Source organism: Petromyzon marinus, chromosome 24 (genome assembly GCF_048934315.1).
Source record: "Petromyzon marinus isolate PM22_M1 ecotype Great Lakes invasive population chromosome 24, UKy_Petmar_22M1.pri1.0, whole genome shotgun sequence".
NCBI lineage: Eukaryota > Metazoa > Chordata > Hyperoartia > Petromyzontiformes > Petromyzontidae > Petromyzon > Petromyzon marinus.
In genome coordinates, this window is record NC_133690.1 from 1,057,899 (window position 1) to 1,073,259 (window position 15,361).

The window sequence follows — 15,361 nt, forward strand, 5'->3', positions numbered from 1 at the left end:
CAGCTACGGGCAGTTCGATATCCAGTTTGTTTGGGAGGCATTTGGGGGTCGGTAATGGCAGATGAGGGTCTGGCAAGCATGGCACGTTCTATCAGCTTGGAGGTGGAAGGCAATAGGAATATTGGCCTGTACCTGGAGGGTAAGTCTTGCGGCGTTCTGGGTTTAAGAATGGCAGTGACATTGGCTTGCTGTCTTACTTTCAGAATTTTGCCCGTTTTGTGCATGACAGTGATGAGATTTGCAATGCCATTGTTGTCCATATAGTTCCAGGTTCTAGATTTAAAGTTTTCGTGACTGCAATGATCCATACTCTTTGGTTCTTTCACGACGTTTCGGAGACAACACAAGCTTCCGTCATCAGCCATCCCTTATGATAGTGGACTTGAAAGCATAGTCCTTTTTAAGCCTTGTCTGATGAAGGTGGCGAAGCCATGTTTAGGGTGGTAGACTGCTGAACAAGGATATACATACTCTTTGGGTCTTTCGGTAAAGTCAGGCAGATAAAAAAAAAATCATGACGTTTCGATCGCAACATGAGCAATCGTCTTCAGGTAAAAAAATACAGCAGGCAAACTACTTAGGCAGGAGAAATATAGTGGGAGAGCTGCTGCAGCAAGAGGTTATATAGGTTTGAGATGGGTGCAACCCAAGGGTAAGTGGGCGGGGCTAGAGATGTAATTTGCATGTAAATGTAAGATCGGAGAGCCTGATATACCTCACGACTATGGTGTTCAAGAGGCGGCTATTGTATTGCTAAAGATTAGCATGTCAATCTGTCATTTGAATGTAAATTTAAGATCGGAGAGCCTGATGTACCTCACGACTACGGTGCTGAAGAGGATATACAGTATCCATTTATTCTGGAACTTGCCATCCTCTTGCTGTCCTCAATGTACGTCTCCTGTAAGGTGATGCCAAAGAAATGTTATCGTAGGTTCTTGGCCAGAAAATCACATGTAGGTCTTGAAAGATCTTCAATATTTAGTTATTACGCTCAAAGACATCGTCCGATCAGTTTCTGGCCCTTCATGAGCCGACATGATGGTATTAGTTGTGTACAGTAACAGGAAAACACTTAACTGGTGATCCGCGAGAAGGCTACTGTCTCCTACCGTCATTAAAGAGTGTTCGGCTTCTGGATAAAAAAAAAATTCCTAGATAAACCGCACTCATACAAAGGGATATTTTGCAAAGATATTCATGGATAAATCCAATCCACAGACTCAATAGGGATAAAATCTATCTGTGGACCGCATCCACTTTGCTGCACTGACATCTCCTAGCACCGCTCAGCCCTCGCAGCCACAACACCTGATGTGCACTGGAGTCCGCACCTCCGATTAGCACGGTTGTCTATGTATGGTGCGAAAGAAGTTTAACATACGTGCATGTGTAGTGTCAGTGATTCCGAGACAAGGTTTGTAGGAGGTACCTTTTATTTAGAACATTCACAGTCTCATCCACACACTCTACAGTCGCTAAGCCTAGCCTATACACAACACTAGCCGTCTAACACTGACAGCGCTGACTGAGACAGGCAACTACTATCTGGTAGCGCAATATCAAGCGAAGACAGCAGCGATGACAGCGACGAGACGGCAGCGATGACAGCGACGAGACGACAGCAACGCCGAGATGAATCCAATCCCAGAACCGGCAGCCTTGAGCTCCCGCTCTTGGCTCCTTTTATCTTACCCAGCGTGGCCTGGCTCCGCCCTGGCCGCCCCTCCCTTCTCGAACCCACTAGCAGGTTCCAGTGGCTTCCAGACGGGGTCCTCCGTGGCCCTTGCCCCAGTTTCTCCGCCCTGCCAACACACCTGTGCACACGCTCACCGGCGTATGTACTGTCTGTCCACCACAGTCGCCGCTGCTATCCACCAGCCGGCGCTATTACACTACACATACATACGAGTCACCAATTCAGACACTAAACGGGCTTGACCCTCCTTAGCATGACCCTCCGACGAGATCGGGTGCACTCAGAGTGATACGGTAAAAGATGAAATGCAATATTTCATGAATATTATTACCATTGTAAATAATGGCATTCATATTGTACCTGTACCCCTTACCAATGTCATGATACATACATGGAAATGTAAAATTGTGGTATTAAGTGCTCACACAATAATTTTAATGTATGTGTGTTAATGTTTTTATTTTCAGGAGGCAGCGGCGTCATCTGTGGTAATCCTGTGAAGGCCCTCAGAGCACGGCGAAATAAGCTCAATGTATGAAACTCCCACATGCACCCACACACCCACACACAGTTTCAATGCTCCATGCAGTGTATCTTTATTATTGTTATTGTGATGCTTGTTTATCCAGGAAAGCCTCGAGTCTCAAGACTTTTTGTCAGGAGGGTCCTGCCACATTTTCATAGTCGGGGAAATGTTGCTGTGTGCTATGTGTGATTGAGTCAGCTGCAGGTATTGTTTTAGCAGTGGCATTTTTGGTCAATATCAGTAACATTGAAATAAAAAAAAAATAGAATGCATATGTAGTGTCAACGATTCAGAGATAGAGTTTCTAGGAGGCACCTTCTTTATTAACAACTTCTATCGTCTTGTCCACACACTCTCCACAGTAGCTTAGCCTAGCCTGTACACAACAATAGCCGTCTAACACTGACGGTGCTGACTGAGATAGCCACCTATTATCCTTCATAGCGCAATATCTAGCGGAGACGATTCGCGACGACGGCGACGAGACGACAGCAATGACGAGATGAGTCCACTCCCAGAATCAGCAGCCTCGAGCTTCCTCTCTCGGCTCCTTTTATGCTACCAGCATGGCCTGGCTCCGCCCTGACCGCGCCTCCCTTCTCAAACCGGCTAGCAGGTTCCAGGAACCTCCAGATGGGGTGCTCTGCCCTAGTTCCTCCGCTCTGCTAACACACCTGCACCCACGATCACCAGCGTGTGTACTGTCTGTCTACCACAGTTGCCGCTGCTGTCCAACAGCCGGCGCTGTTACACTACAAATACATTAGCAAAGGATACACCAAAACCTTGCCCCATCGTGGGTTTTCCCATCGCGAATTTGACCATTCGCTCCAAATTTAAGGTACAGTTGGCCGATTGCGCCCGTGACTCGATCATACGTGGCTTTGACCGCAAGATTCCTATTCAGTACACATCGTAAAGAAGTACTGTACACTACTATGCTGCTCACAATGATTCTCCCACGGAAGAATACACACCATCATCATTCATAGTAAATAAAACTACTTTCAGTTTGTTATTTTTTAAACTGCATATTTACTATACATGTACTATTCTTGGTTCGTTCAGAAAAATCACGTAGAAGGGAAACAATAACATAATAAAAATATAAAGCAATATTTATTATTTTATTTCCATTCTACGTGACTTTACCGAAAGAACCAAGAATATGAATCCCTGCAGTCACGAAGGCTTTAAATCAAAATACTATACATGTCATTAACCTTATCTTTATTTTCAGGTTCATGTGTACAGTACAGTATGCTACATTAATATTTAGCATTCTATACATTTACTGTACACGTTATACATAATACGAAAGAGAATATTGATACATTACGTGAACATTTCTTACTGTCTCATGTTTGGGTTACGTACTGGGAACCAAACCCTAGTTTTCCCATTTGCCGTTGAGTTTGCGGATCTGGTATTTTCTGATTTCTGTGATTTTCAATTGTGGAACCTTTGCAATAGGTAAGGTTTTGGTGTATTTGTTGGCATGTTTTACATTTTATGTGTGGTCAAAGTAGATGTTATGCCTTGTAATAGGTGTCTAATTGGTGTTTACACATCTTCACACCTGCATTATTGCCAGAAAGGATAATGCCTTTTCTTATTTTTAATTATCATCTTAATACAGACACAAGGGGTCTCCCGTAGATACCGGTTACATTGTATGCATTTAGCTATGGGAGGAAACCGGAGAACCTGGAGGAAACGCAGAACAAGGGGAGAACAAACGCCACACAGAAAGGTGGCCAAGTCAGAAATTGAACCCAGGCCTTGTTCCTGTGAGGTACTTAATTGTAATAACCAATAGCAACATTTCCCCTGACAGGCTAATGCTTACTTGCAGGCCGGCCCTGTGTTACCTTGTGCCATACAGGGACAGCTGTCATCATGTGGTCCCCTAGGTTAAAAATAACAAAAACTACCATTGTGCACTGGAATGACTGAGATGTAAGGTGTTTTGAGATGCTGGGGCATTGAAGCGCCTGATAAATGCTCATCCTTAAAGAGGTCATTTGATGTCATATTTTAGAGTAAATATTGGCTCAAGAGCATTTTAAGTAAAAAGCATGACTATCCTGAACTGGGAGTTATAGCTATCATTGATCACTTATTTACATCACGACTACCATGTGTAGACCACCAGCATGGGTTGAGCTCGTAGCTCCCAGTACTTTATAGATTGCCTACAATGACTGCTTTGAATGGCAGGGTGGCGCATTGGTAACACTTGTGCCTCACAGCAAGAAGGTCTTGAGCTTGATTCCCCACTCGAGCATCTTTCTGGGTGGAGTTTGTATGTGTTCCCCTGTTCTGCATAGGTTCTCTGGTTTCCTCCCACAGCTAAACAACGAAACAATGCAACCATGAATTGGCCAAAACCAGAGCTGCAACTGCAGCAAAATGCTGACCATGCAACATCTCTTGGTCTGCCTACTGCTTGAGGAAGTCCCCTGCACTGTGCAAAAAAATTGCAGCAGGCAACCTGCAAGCACTGGAATATGCTTGCCACCGGAAGGATTTTTGAACTTTGGTGAACCAACACTAAACATCCCAATGCTAAAAAATTACCTGCAACTTACTCAAGTGGAATACAGCAACATCGCCTCCTACTGTGACCTGAAGAGTCTTGAGACTCAGTAAGGATTTCGTGGGTGAACAGGCATAGTAGTAATAATTATAACACAAGCGTGCGGCACACCGTGCTGTCAGACAACCAGCTCGGAGGCTGTGTCCAAACAAGAAACGGCGGAGCCATCCTCTCGTGATGGAACCCGCAGCCCTGGCGACTCAGCCACGATGGCAGGGGCCCTCCCAGCTCTCTGCCACATCCCGGACCCCCCCGACAGCCCACCCTCACCACTCTGCGCGTTTGAGCAGGATGTGCTGCTGGCACTGAGTGCTTGGAGGGAGGAATTCAGCAGGTAGTTTTGGTTGATATGCATTGCAACAGTAATTGCATCACACTGCATATGCAGCATGTGGCACACAGGCCTCCCCCTGGTGCACTCTATTGCACGCAATAGAGTGTTTTAACGCTCGCATAAACAATGTCCAATGTGCCCATATGCTCACATTATACAGCACCTTCACCCCCACCGCCCCAGTTGCACTGGGATCGGAATTAAATACGGTTGTGGCGAAAGATCACTTATCTCATGCAGCATGTGAGGAGGGCACTGCCAGGCATACCTACTACCTGCCTTTGTCTCCTTAGGGCTGATACCAACACCCCACACAGTGATTTATTGTAGTAATGCTATTAAATCCCGAGCAGAGATACAAGTGCACCAATAACATTTACGTATATATGTACACATTATGGAGAGCAGTGGTTAGGACATGTTCAGAAAGGCAGGAAGTTCTAGATATTATTTGGGTCTTTCGGTAAAGTCACGTAGATAGATTCAAAGAAAATAACAAAAACTATGACGTTTCGATCGAAACACAAGCGGTCGTCATCAGGAAAAAGGGCCTCTTCCTGATGATGAATGCTTGTGCTGCGATCGAAACGTCATAGTTTTTTTATGTTATTTTCTTTGAACCTATCTACGTGACTTTACCGAAAAACCCAAAGAATATGAATTCCTGCAGTCACGAAAGCTTTAAGTCAACATTTTAAAGGTGTTTACCAGAATTTTGCTGAATACAAAACGAAAGCAGATACAAGTGCACTTAAGGGAAAACCATTGTTGGTTTAAATAGAGAGGGGTTGTGGCGATTCATGTGAAATGCAGACAACTAATAGAGACCCAGGAATATATGGAGTGTGTTTAGATTTGTATGTCGATCCCTAAAAAGTGTATATTTTGTAAAAAGAGATAGGGAGCCTGCAGAAACGTATAGGTTATGGCATTCCAGAGAAGATGGGCTGAGTGCACGAGAGCGTGTATAACGCCAGCTTGTGTGTGGTGTACAAGGAGACGGCAGTGGATTGAGGTTGTTAAAACATTGAGAACAAATTCGTTCCAATTGACACGAGGATGACATCACAACTTTTAAAGGGTGTTGCTCTGTCATGAATTATGTATAAAACTGAATGCAAAATAATTATCAACCCCCATATACACACTTATACTACTTATGCTTAATGCACATACTCACATTTCACCCTCACCCGCACTCTTCACTCCTCACCACCGCTGCACGTGCCTCACACAGGAACATGAAGACATTTGCACAGAAGCACGAACCCCAGGTGCTGAGCATTACGTACGGTGGGGACGTGAAGCGCAGCAGCAGCAGAAGCAACAGAAGCAGCATTGGGGAGGCTGAGGGCGATCAGCAGGACAGCGTCTCAGGGGAGGACAGCGTCTCGGAGGGCGGCTCCGATCGGGGCGTCTCCCCAGCCCCCCTGTGCCCTCTTGGTGGTGTGCATTCAACAGCGTCACTGTGCTCATACGCATTTTTATTGGCAATGCTGAAATACTGACAACAATGTTTGTGAGTTCTAAAGAACAGTTTTCAGAAATGTAATAATGGAAACTAATCGATAATTAATATAAGAAATGGCTGTTTTCAATGAGTTGGACAAAAATGTATGTACTCTCTCTTCCCATCTCTCTACTCTCCATCGATCCCCATTCTGCCCTTTAAAGGTTCTGATCTCAGCCCCACATCTTCCTTGGCAGCCCGCGTCTCCGTGGGAACCCCCAAGTTCCCCTCCCCTCCCACGCTCCACCGGCATCCCCGGCTGCCACCAAATCGCCAGCTCGTGGCACTCCGTATGCCAGGGGCCCGGCGCAGCTTCAGCAGGGACGCGAGCATCGCCAGTGCAGCACTTTATGCCAAGAACGCACCTTCCGCCACAGGTCATCGCAGCCGGCATGTCTAGACGGGTCAATAATATTGTCTTCAATATACACTGCCTACTGTGTGCATGTGTATGTACTTAAATTTGTACTTAACTTTCGTGACTGCAGGAATTCATATTTTGTTCTTTCGGTAAAGTCACGTAGATAGAAAAATAATAAAAATAATGTAAATAAAAATAAATTAATCAAAAACAAAAACGCTAAAATAGACTGTAGCCTATAAGAATAGGTTTTACCCTTTTAACTGGCACAAAAACTGACACCTTTATTCAAGGCATCATGTTTGCAATAACCACAACACAAGCAGTCAAAATGCAAACAAAAAAGACAACTCTGATAATAATATGCAATGTCCTTGAATTTGATTGGTCCACACCCAAGACAGCTTTTCTTAGAGCCTAGTCTCCATTGGTGTTGGACCAGAAGACGCCAAAAGGCGTACAACTCAAAAACAGCGCACTATCAGAGTATTGAGGGCTCGGGGTGAGCATTAACATTATGAGACCTCCTTTGCCAGAAACAAGATATAAGAATAGGTTTTACCCTTTTAACTGGCACAAAAACTGACACCTTTATTCAAAATTCATAATAATTCAAGGCATCATGTTTGCAATAACCACAACACAAGCAGTCAAAATGCAAACAAAAAAGACAACTCTGATAATAATATGCACTGTCCTTGAATTTGATTGGTCCACACCCGAGACAGCTTTTCTTAGAGCCTAGTCTCCATTGGTGTTGGACCAGAAGACGCCAAAAGGCGTACAACTCAAAAACAGCGCACTATCAGAGTATTGAGGGCTCTAAGTGAGCATTAACATTATGAGACCTCCTTTGCCAGAAACAAGATATAAGAATAGGTTTTACCCTTTTAACTGGCACAAAAACTGACACCTTTATTCAAGGCATCATGTTTGCAATAACCACAACACAAGCAGTCAAAATGCAAACAAAAAATACAACTCTGATAATAATATGCACTGTCCTTGAATTTGATTGGTCCACACCCGAGACAGCTTTTCTTAGAGCCTAGTCTCCATTGGTGTTGGACCAGAAGACGCCAAAAGGTGTACAACTCAAAAACAGCGCACTATCAGAGTATTGAGGGCTCGGGGTGAGCATTAACATTATGAGACCTCCTTTGCCAGAAACAAGATATAAGAATAGGTTTTACCCTTTTAACTGGCACAAAAACTGACACCTTTATTCAAGGCATCATGTTTGCAATAACCACAACACAAGCAGTCAAAATGCATACAAAAAGACAACTCTGATAATACCAATGGAGACTAGGCTCTAAGAAAAGCTGTCTCGGGTGTGGGCCAATCAAATTCAAGGACAATGCATATTATTATCAGAGTTGTCTTTTTTGTTTGCATTTTGACTGCTTGTGTTGTGGTTATTGCAAACATGATGCCTTGAATAAAGGTGTCAGTTTTTGTGCCAGTTAAAAGGGTAAAACCTCTTCTTATATCTTGTTTCTGGCAAAGGAGGTCTCATAATGTTAATGCTCACCCCGAGCCCTCAATACTCTGATAGTGCGCTGTTTTTGAGTTGTACGCCTTTTGGCGTCTTCTGGTCCAACACCAATGGAGACTAGGCTCTAAGAAAAGCTGTCTCGGGTGTGGACCAATCAAATTCAAGGACAGTGCATATTATTATCAGAGTTGTCTTTTTTGTTTGCATTTTGACTGCTTGTGTTGTGGTTATTGCAAACATGATGCCTTGAATAAAGGTGTCAGTTTTTGTGCCAGTTAAAAGGGTAAAACCTATTCTTATATCTTGTTTCTGGCAAAGGAGGTCTCATAATGTTAATGCTCACTCCGAGCCCTCAATACTCTGATAGTGCGGTTGTACGCCTTTTGGCGTCTTCTGGTCCAACACCAATGGAGACTAGGCTCTAAGAAAAGCTGTCTCGGGTGTGGACCAATCAAATTCAAGGACAGTGCATATTATTATCAGAGTTGTCTTTTTTGTTTGCATTTTGACTGCTTGTGTTGTGGTTATTGCAAACATGATGCCTTGAATAAAGGTGTCAGTTTTTGTGCCAGTTAAAAGGGTAAAACCTATTCTTATATCTTGTTTCTGGCAAAGGAGGTCTCAATGAAAAAGACTGTAGCCTAGTTCTAAATCGGAGTGAGTGTACTGGCAGTCTATAATGTAGACTGTAGCCTGGTTATTAAGTTCGGTGAGTGTACTGGCAGTCTATTATGTAGACTGTAGCAATGATTATTAAGCTGGGTGAATGTACTTGCAGTCTATAATGTAGACTGTAGCCTGGTTCTTAACCTCGGTGAGTGTACTGGCAGTCTATAATGTAGACCAAGGCCGTAGCCATGGAATCAGCATTGGGGGGGACCAAATCTGCCAGGGGGTCTGGGGGTCCCCTCCCCAGAAAAAAAATCTAAATTTGAAAACGAATTTCCTACCTTAAATATTAAAAAATTCACTAACACATTGGATGGACTTTTTATTAATTTTTTACAATAATTTCTAATAGTACTCTTTGGTTTTATTCGGTAAAGTCACATAGATAAGATAAAACAAAATAAAATCAAACAATTAAATCACGACGTTTCGGAGGCATCACAAGCTTCCGTCTTCAGGTGGAATAGTCAACACAGAATATTTGTGTTAGGAGCACAGTTCAGATACGACCGGGATTATATACAGGTTAAGGGGGGGGGGAGGAGTCAGTAAGGGGGCGTGGGTGGGTGGGAGGGCTGGGTTAAACAGCCTTTTTATAGACTACTGCGGGTAACAACCACTTCGCACTGCACGAGAGTGGGTAAAACCCACCTTTTGTTATGCTGCGTGGGGGTCGGGGGGAGGAAGAGACATGCTGCATGTGTACAGCTCCATTTTTTTAAAGCGGCGGCAAATGGCTGTTCAATTATAAGGTAGCTAAAGTTTGATATACAACCACTGAGAAAAGGAAATGGCTGTACAAAAAATTGAAAGACAGCTAACGTTTGACTTGATTTATAACATCTTTCCAGTGATTGCTCAATTTGAAACCATCCTCTCGGTTGAAGTTGTGTCTGTGTTTGTAAATCTAGATGGCCTCGTGGACAAATCTCTGATAATAACCGGTAGGTTTGCAGAGCACCTTTGTATCGGAGAAAACAATATCAGGATCACCCACAACGTTGTAACAATGATCAGCCACGGCAGAAGAATTCGTTCTGCTGTGTTTAAAATCTGATTTGTGCTCGCAAATTCGGTCAGAGATATGTCGCTTCGTCTCCCCGATATAGCAGTCCCCGCAGGTACAACTCAATTTGTAAACACCGGGATACTGTAAGTCAGGAATAACATCCTTTACTGACGAAATCAGATCACGGATTTTGTGCATTGTATTTATTACATTGCTCTATTTTTTTCTTTTTTTACCTTTTCTTGTTTTATTGTATGAAATGGCAGAGATTAGGGATTAATAAAGTACAACCATAACCACAATAATATAAAAAATCTATTTTATAGCAATATATTGGGGGGGGGGCATTTTGAGCATATTTGAATATTGGGGGGGATGTGTCTCCCCCAATGTGTCCCCCCCAATATATATTATAATTACGGCCTTGATGTAGACTGTAGCCTGGTTTTAAGCTGGTGAGCGTATTGGCAGTCTATGATGTAGACTATAGCAATGGTTATTAAACTGAGTGAGTGTAACGCTCACTCAGTTTAATAACCATTCTACCTCCTGCCACCTTGATATGCCAAAGGTGGTTGTCTCTTGGGTCTCAGTGTGTTTTCTTTTGGCAGTGGTCAGCTTATTGATGACCGGTCTCCATCATAGATTTGTAGAATTCCCACCGATGGGTTGAAGCTGCGCTTCCAAAACTAAGATTTGTAGAATTCCCACCGATGGGTTGAAGCTGCGCTTCCAAAACTATGGGTCATGACCCGTTAGTGGGTTGCAAGAGGTTTCCAGGTGGATCAGAAAACAAAATACAATAAAACTTTATATTTTCTAATTCTAAAATAAACATGACTAGAACAATACTAGACTTGAATTGATTATCAATTAATTACAATAATGCAGTCCCCCAACCATGTGCAAAATCATCTGGACTAGAGAGCTACCACGTGCTCCAACTGGACGGTAGTTATGCTGGTCGTGGTGTGACAGTATTTTTCATTTCAAAGTATACTTTGAACTTGCTCGATCTTCGAAGCACACCAAATCAAAAATTAATTGTGGATCCGGGTGGGTGGGTGAGAATGCATTGTAGCTGAGAGAGAATTCCCAATCCCTCGTGCATGTGTATCTTACTAAGAGCAAGGAAATCAAAGGATACTGTCAACATTCGTGACAAGAATTTTCATAACTGAGTGTATTCGTGTCTGTGCGCCTCTGTAATCTGTCTCCCAATGTCCCTATTTGTGTCTGTGTTTGAAGGAATGCAGGCAAGGCTGATGAGCGAAATGCCTTATATTATCTATCCCAGGTTTTGGCTAAAGTGGCCCCTTGGGATAGAGTCATCTTGTTGGGTGACTTTAATGCCCAAGTAGGTCATGAAGCACGCACCTGTTATTGAGCCAGATCAGCTCAATAACAATACAAGGCTGCTAGACTTATGTGCAACCCGTAGGCTTGTAATCATAAACACACTCTTCCTGCATCGGTGCATCCACACAACAATGGATGTACGCCGGGTCCAAGCAAGAATATCTACTGTACTATATAGCGACGAAACATCAAATGCGGGCCCAAATTCTTGAAACCAGGACCTACCCTGCAACTGATCTTCCCACTGACCATCGGCTTGTCATCTGTAAGCTGCAAATGATGTACTTCCACTGCTGTGGTGGGCATCCACCGAGGTTTCCATTCAAAACCCACAATAGCCTATTCTGGGCTAGCTGAGGAAAGTTACAAGCAAGAATTTAATAATCGCTTGCAGCTGGGGTTGGCATCGTTCCTCTTGATGATTGGGAGTCCTGTTGCTCTACCAACTGAGCTAAATCTCGGACAGAAGGAAATTACTCTTCATGGTGTGTTACCCAGCCCATGTTATCAAAATACTTTTGGCATGTATGTCGGACACCTATTTTCTCTGCTGCCCCCTATAGGCACCTCTATCCCATGCTGGCGGGTGTCACACAAAACGGCTTCATGCCTGTACCAACACCTCCAGATGCTGGCTCACAGGCTTGCGCTTTTGGTGCTGGGATTGTGTCTGTAGGTCGGGTGACGGTTTCTGACAAGTGCCGGGTGACATCAACTACTCAAGCTGGCGCCGCTTTCCCAAGGACACCGCAACCACAATCACTATCGGCGCTGCCATTGCAACCGGCGACGTCGCCACCAGCGAAGCAATTTGGCGTCGTTGTGCCCAGGCATACAGGGGAGCCGCTCACCCTGGTGGACTCTGGAACACGCAGCACGCACACTATCAGGTTTGCGTGCACTGCTTGAGAAAGACACATTGCAGTGTTTAGTAACCACGGTGAGGTGTGGAGTAAGTGTAAAGGTATTCTTCAGGTGTAAGAGGTAGAACATGTGATATTCAGTTATTTTAGAAATACATGCCAGGTGCTTGTGTCCGAGTACTGAACTAGCACTGTTGACAGTTGCGTGCGAGTCCACCATTCAATCACCCCTGATTAAACTAGGTTCTCAAAGTAGTTGAAAGTCTCAGCCCAATCACAAAGCACAAACTTCATACAAAATGTTAAGTTTTACTTCAGCCAGCCCGGCTCTGAGGGCTGCAATGTATACATTATGTGACTTGCAGTTATCTTTTCAGTTTAGCTTCATGTGAAGTTTTCTGGATTTTACGGTTTAATTTACTTTACACTCAGTTTTTATTATTTTCTTGTTTGGTCAGTTTTCTGCTTTTTCTGCTTTGGTATTTTGTTTAAAATTGAAACGTAAACAACCATGCTAATCCGCACGTCCGATTAGGACAGTTTGCTTCGTACGGTGCAAAAGAAGTTCAACATACATACATCAGCCGTGAAAAAGAGCTTCATAGCTCATCAGATTCTTCCAGGATAAATAAATATTCTTATTCTGACATCAGCCATGTGTAACTTAATAGATGTTCGCTAGTAACTTGCCTCAGCAGTCTAGATAGGTAGACATGGATCTTTGTCTTTGTGTGTGCTTGAGCACAGGTCTCTTTCCAGCGTGTATACCCCACTTGCCGCTGTTCGGGGAATGCATCGGCCAGTGGTGCGAGGAGGTGGACAGGAGTCACGGGGGGACACTCGTGTGCGCACAGGCGACCCCCCACATCCACCTGGGCAGCGCGTGTTCAGGCTGGGGGGTGCAAGACTCACCCCCTTGTTGCCCAGCAAGGCACAGCTGCCGACGGGGCATTGAGGAAGCTGGCACAATGCACACACAGACACACACTAATATACCTTTGTTCTTTTATCTCGGCTTGGTGCAGGCTTGGCTCTGGCTCAAGAGAGCCAGCTCAAAGCCACTGGCTCTCAGCATGGTCCCAACCATGCTCGGGATTCCATGAGCTGACCCGGAGCCAAGCCATGGCTAAGCCACTCACCGATGCGTCTTTGGAAGCAAATGAATAGCTTAAACCTGAGTTGAACTGTGTTAGAGGCCAAGTCAGAGTCAAGCTAAGAACATAGCCCCAAGACATCACATTCCAATAGACGACACCATATTCCCATAGATGACACCACATTCCCATAGATAATACAACATTTCCATAGACGACACCACATTCCCACGGATACCACATTCCCACGCACACCACATTCCCACGGACATCACATTCCCATAGATGATACCACATTCCCATAGATGATAACACATTCCCATGGACAACACCACATTACCATAGACTACACCAGTCCCAAAGACACCACATGCTGGCCTGAATGCACTCGCCAGACATGTTGACCATACTTGCACATATTTACTGTTGGGATGTGCAATACCCAGGGGCGGAGCCAGGGGGGGTGACAGGGGTGACATTCTGCGTATAAGTGTACGACACTCGGTCTGGCGGACTCCGTGCAACTGCATTGTCAGAGTGTGTCGTCAACCGATGGCGTCTAGTTCAACAGCCTGACTCTCTAATCATTCTTGAAATTAAAATTAGTTGAATGTCACCCCGGCCTGAAATCCTGGCTTCGCCCCTGGCAATACCTGTAGGTATCATGATATCAGTATCTGAATCCCAGAAGCATTTTTTTATATTTATACAAAATAAATAGGCAGACAATATATCTCCTTCAGATGTCCATCTCTCCACATTATTTCTTACCCAACTTATCAGCTGTATGGCATTCTCGGAGTGTATAATTTCATCAATATTGATTCTAATACAAGCAATGTCTGGTCGGGGTTTGGCATAATGTTAACACAGTGCCTCGTAATTCCAGAAATAATGTGCTATTTTATTGTTTTAAAACGAACAGAAAAATAAATGTATAATCTTTCTATTCTTGTTTCTTTTATTTTTATATATAAAAGTGATTTTTTTTTGTCTGTCTGTGTGTGATTATTCAACATTGCCTTGCTAGGCACGCTGAGGAGAGGCTTGCGGAGCCCCAATGCGGTTTCAGGAAAGGGCGGTCCTGCACAGATGCCATATTTTCTGTCCATCTGCTACAGCAGAGGTGTAGGGAATTCCATCAGTAGGCCTGGGCTCTGGGTTGTTCTCCGTGCTTTCGGAGTCCCTGACCCTCTGCTCACGATCATTAAGGACCTTCATGATGGTGAGCGGGCCCGGGTAAAACTACGTGGCTGGGAGTCGGAGCCATTCGCTGTACACCTTGGGGTGCGACAGGGATGTCCTCTGGCTCCCACATTATTTCACATCTATTTTGACCACGTAGTTCGTGAAGCCTTCAATAGCTGTACCGGGGGAATTTCCATTTGGTACAGATACAATGGGAGGCTGATCGATGCCTGGGTGCGGTCAAGAGATGGCTTCCTATTGCTCAACTATGTTATGTATGCCGATGATCTGGTAATCGCTGCTCACTCAGAGGAGGAGTTGGAGACGCTTCTGCTGAAACTGGAGCGTGCCACTAAGAGGTGGGACCTTACCATCAGCCCCACCAAAACTAAGCACCTGCCTAGGTATTTGTACCATCGACCACTCCACCCCACAGCTTCCAATTGGTGATGGGGCAGTTGTGGAGAGAGTGGAGAGTTTCACATATCTGGGCAGTGTGCTTATGACTGGCTCCGGTTTGACAGCAGAAGTCTCACTCCGAATCAGTCGAGCAGCATTACATTTTCATCGGTTGCGTAACACTGTGTGGAAGCTGTCTGGTCTGTCGCTCCGCAAGAAGCTTCAGGTCTTCTTGGCCACGGTCATTCCCTCT

General features: G+C 44.4%; 1 protein-coding gene across 5 annotated transcripts in view; it reads left to right on the plus strand.

The window, feature by feature from the left end:
• The window catches only part of LOC116945465 (uncharacterized), a 68,543-nt gene extending 54,075 nt beyond the window's left edge, over positions 1–14,468 (plus strand). For all 5 annotated transcript variants that reach the window (XM_076069285.1, XM_032959777.2, XM_032959778.2 and 2 more), the window contains exons 9-14: positions 2,167–2,231; positions 4,947–5,158; positions 6,396–6,604; positions 6,833–7,045; positions 12,241–12,454; positions 13,175–14,468. In XM_076069285.1, the coding sequence (XP_075925400.1) occupies positions 2,167–2,231; positions 4,947–5,158; positions 6,396–6,604; positions 6,833–7,045; positions 12,241–12,454; positions 13,175–13,382 (1,121 nt within the window). In that variant the 3' untranslated portion in view covers positions 13,383–14,468. The remainder of the gene's footprint in view (positions 1–2,166; positions 2,232–4,946; positions 5,159–6,395; positions 6,605–6,832; positions 7,046–12,240; positions 12,455–13,174) is intronic.
• The last annotated feature ends 893 nt before the right edge of the window (positions 14,469–15,361 follow it).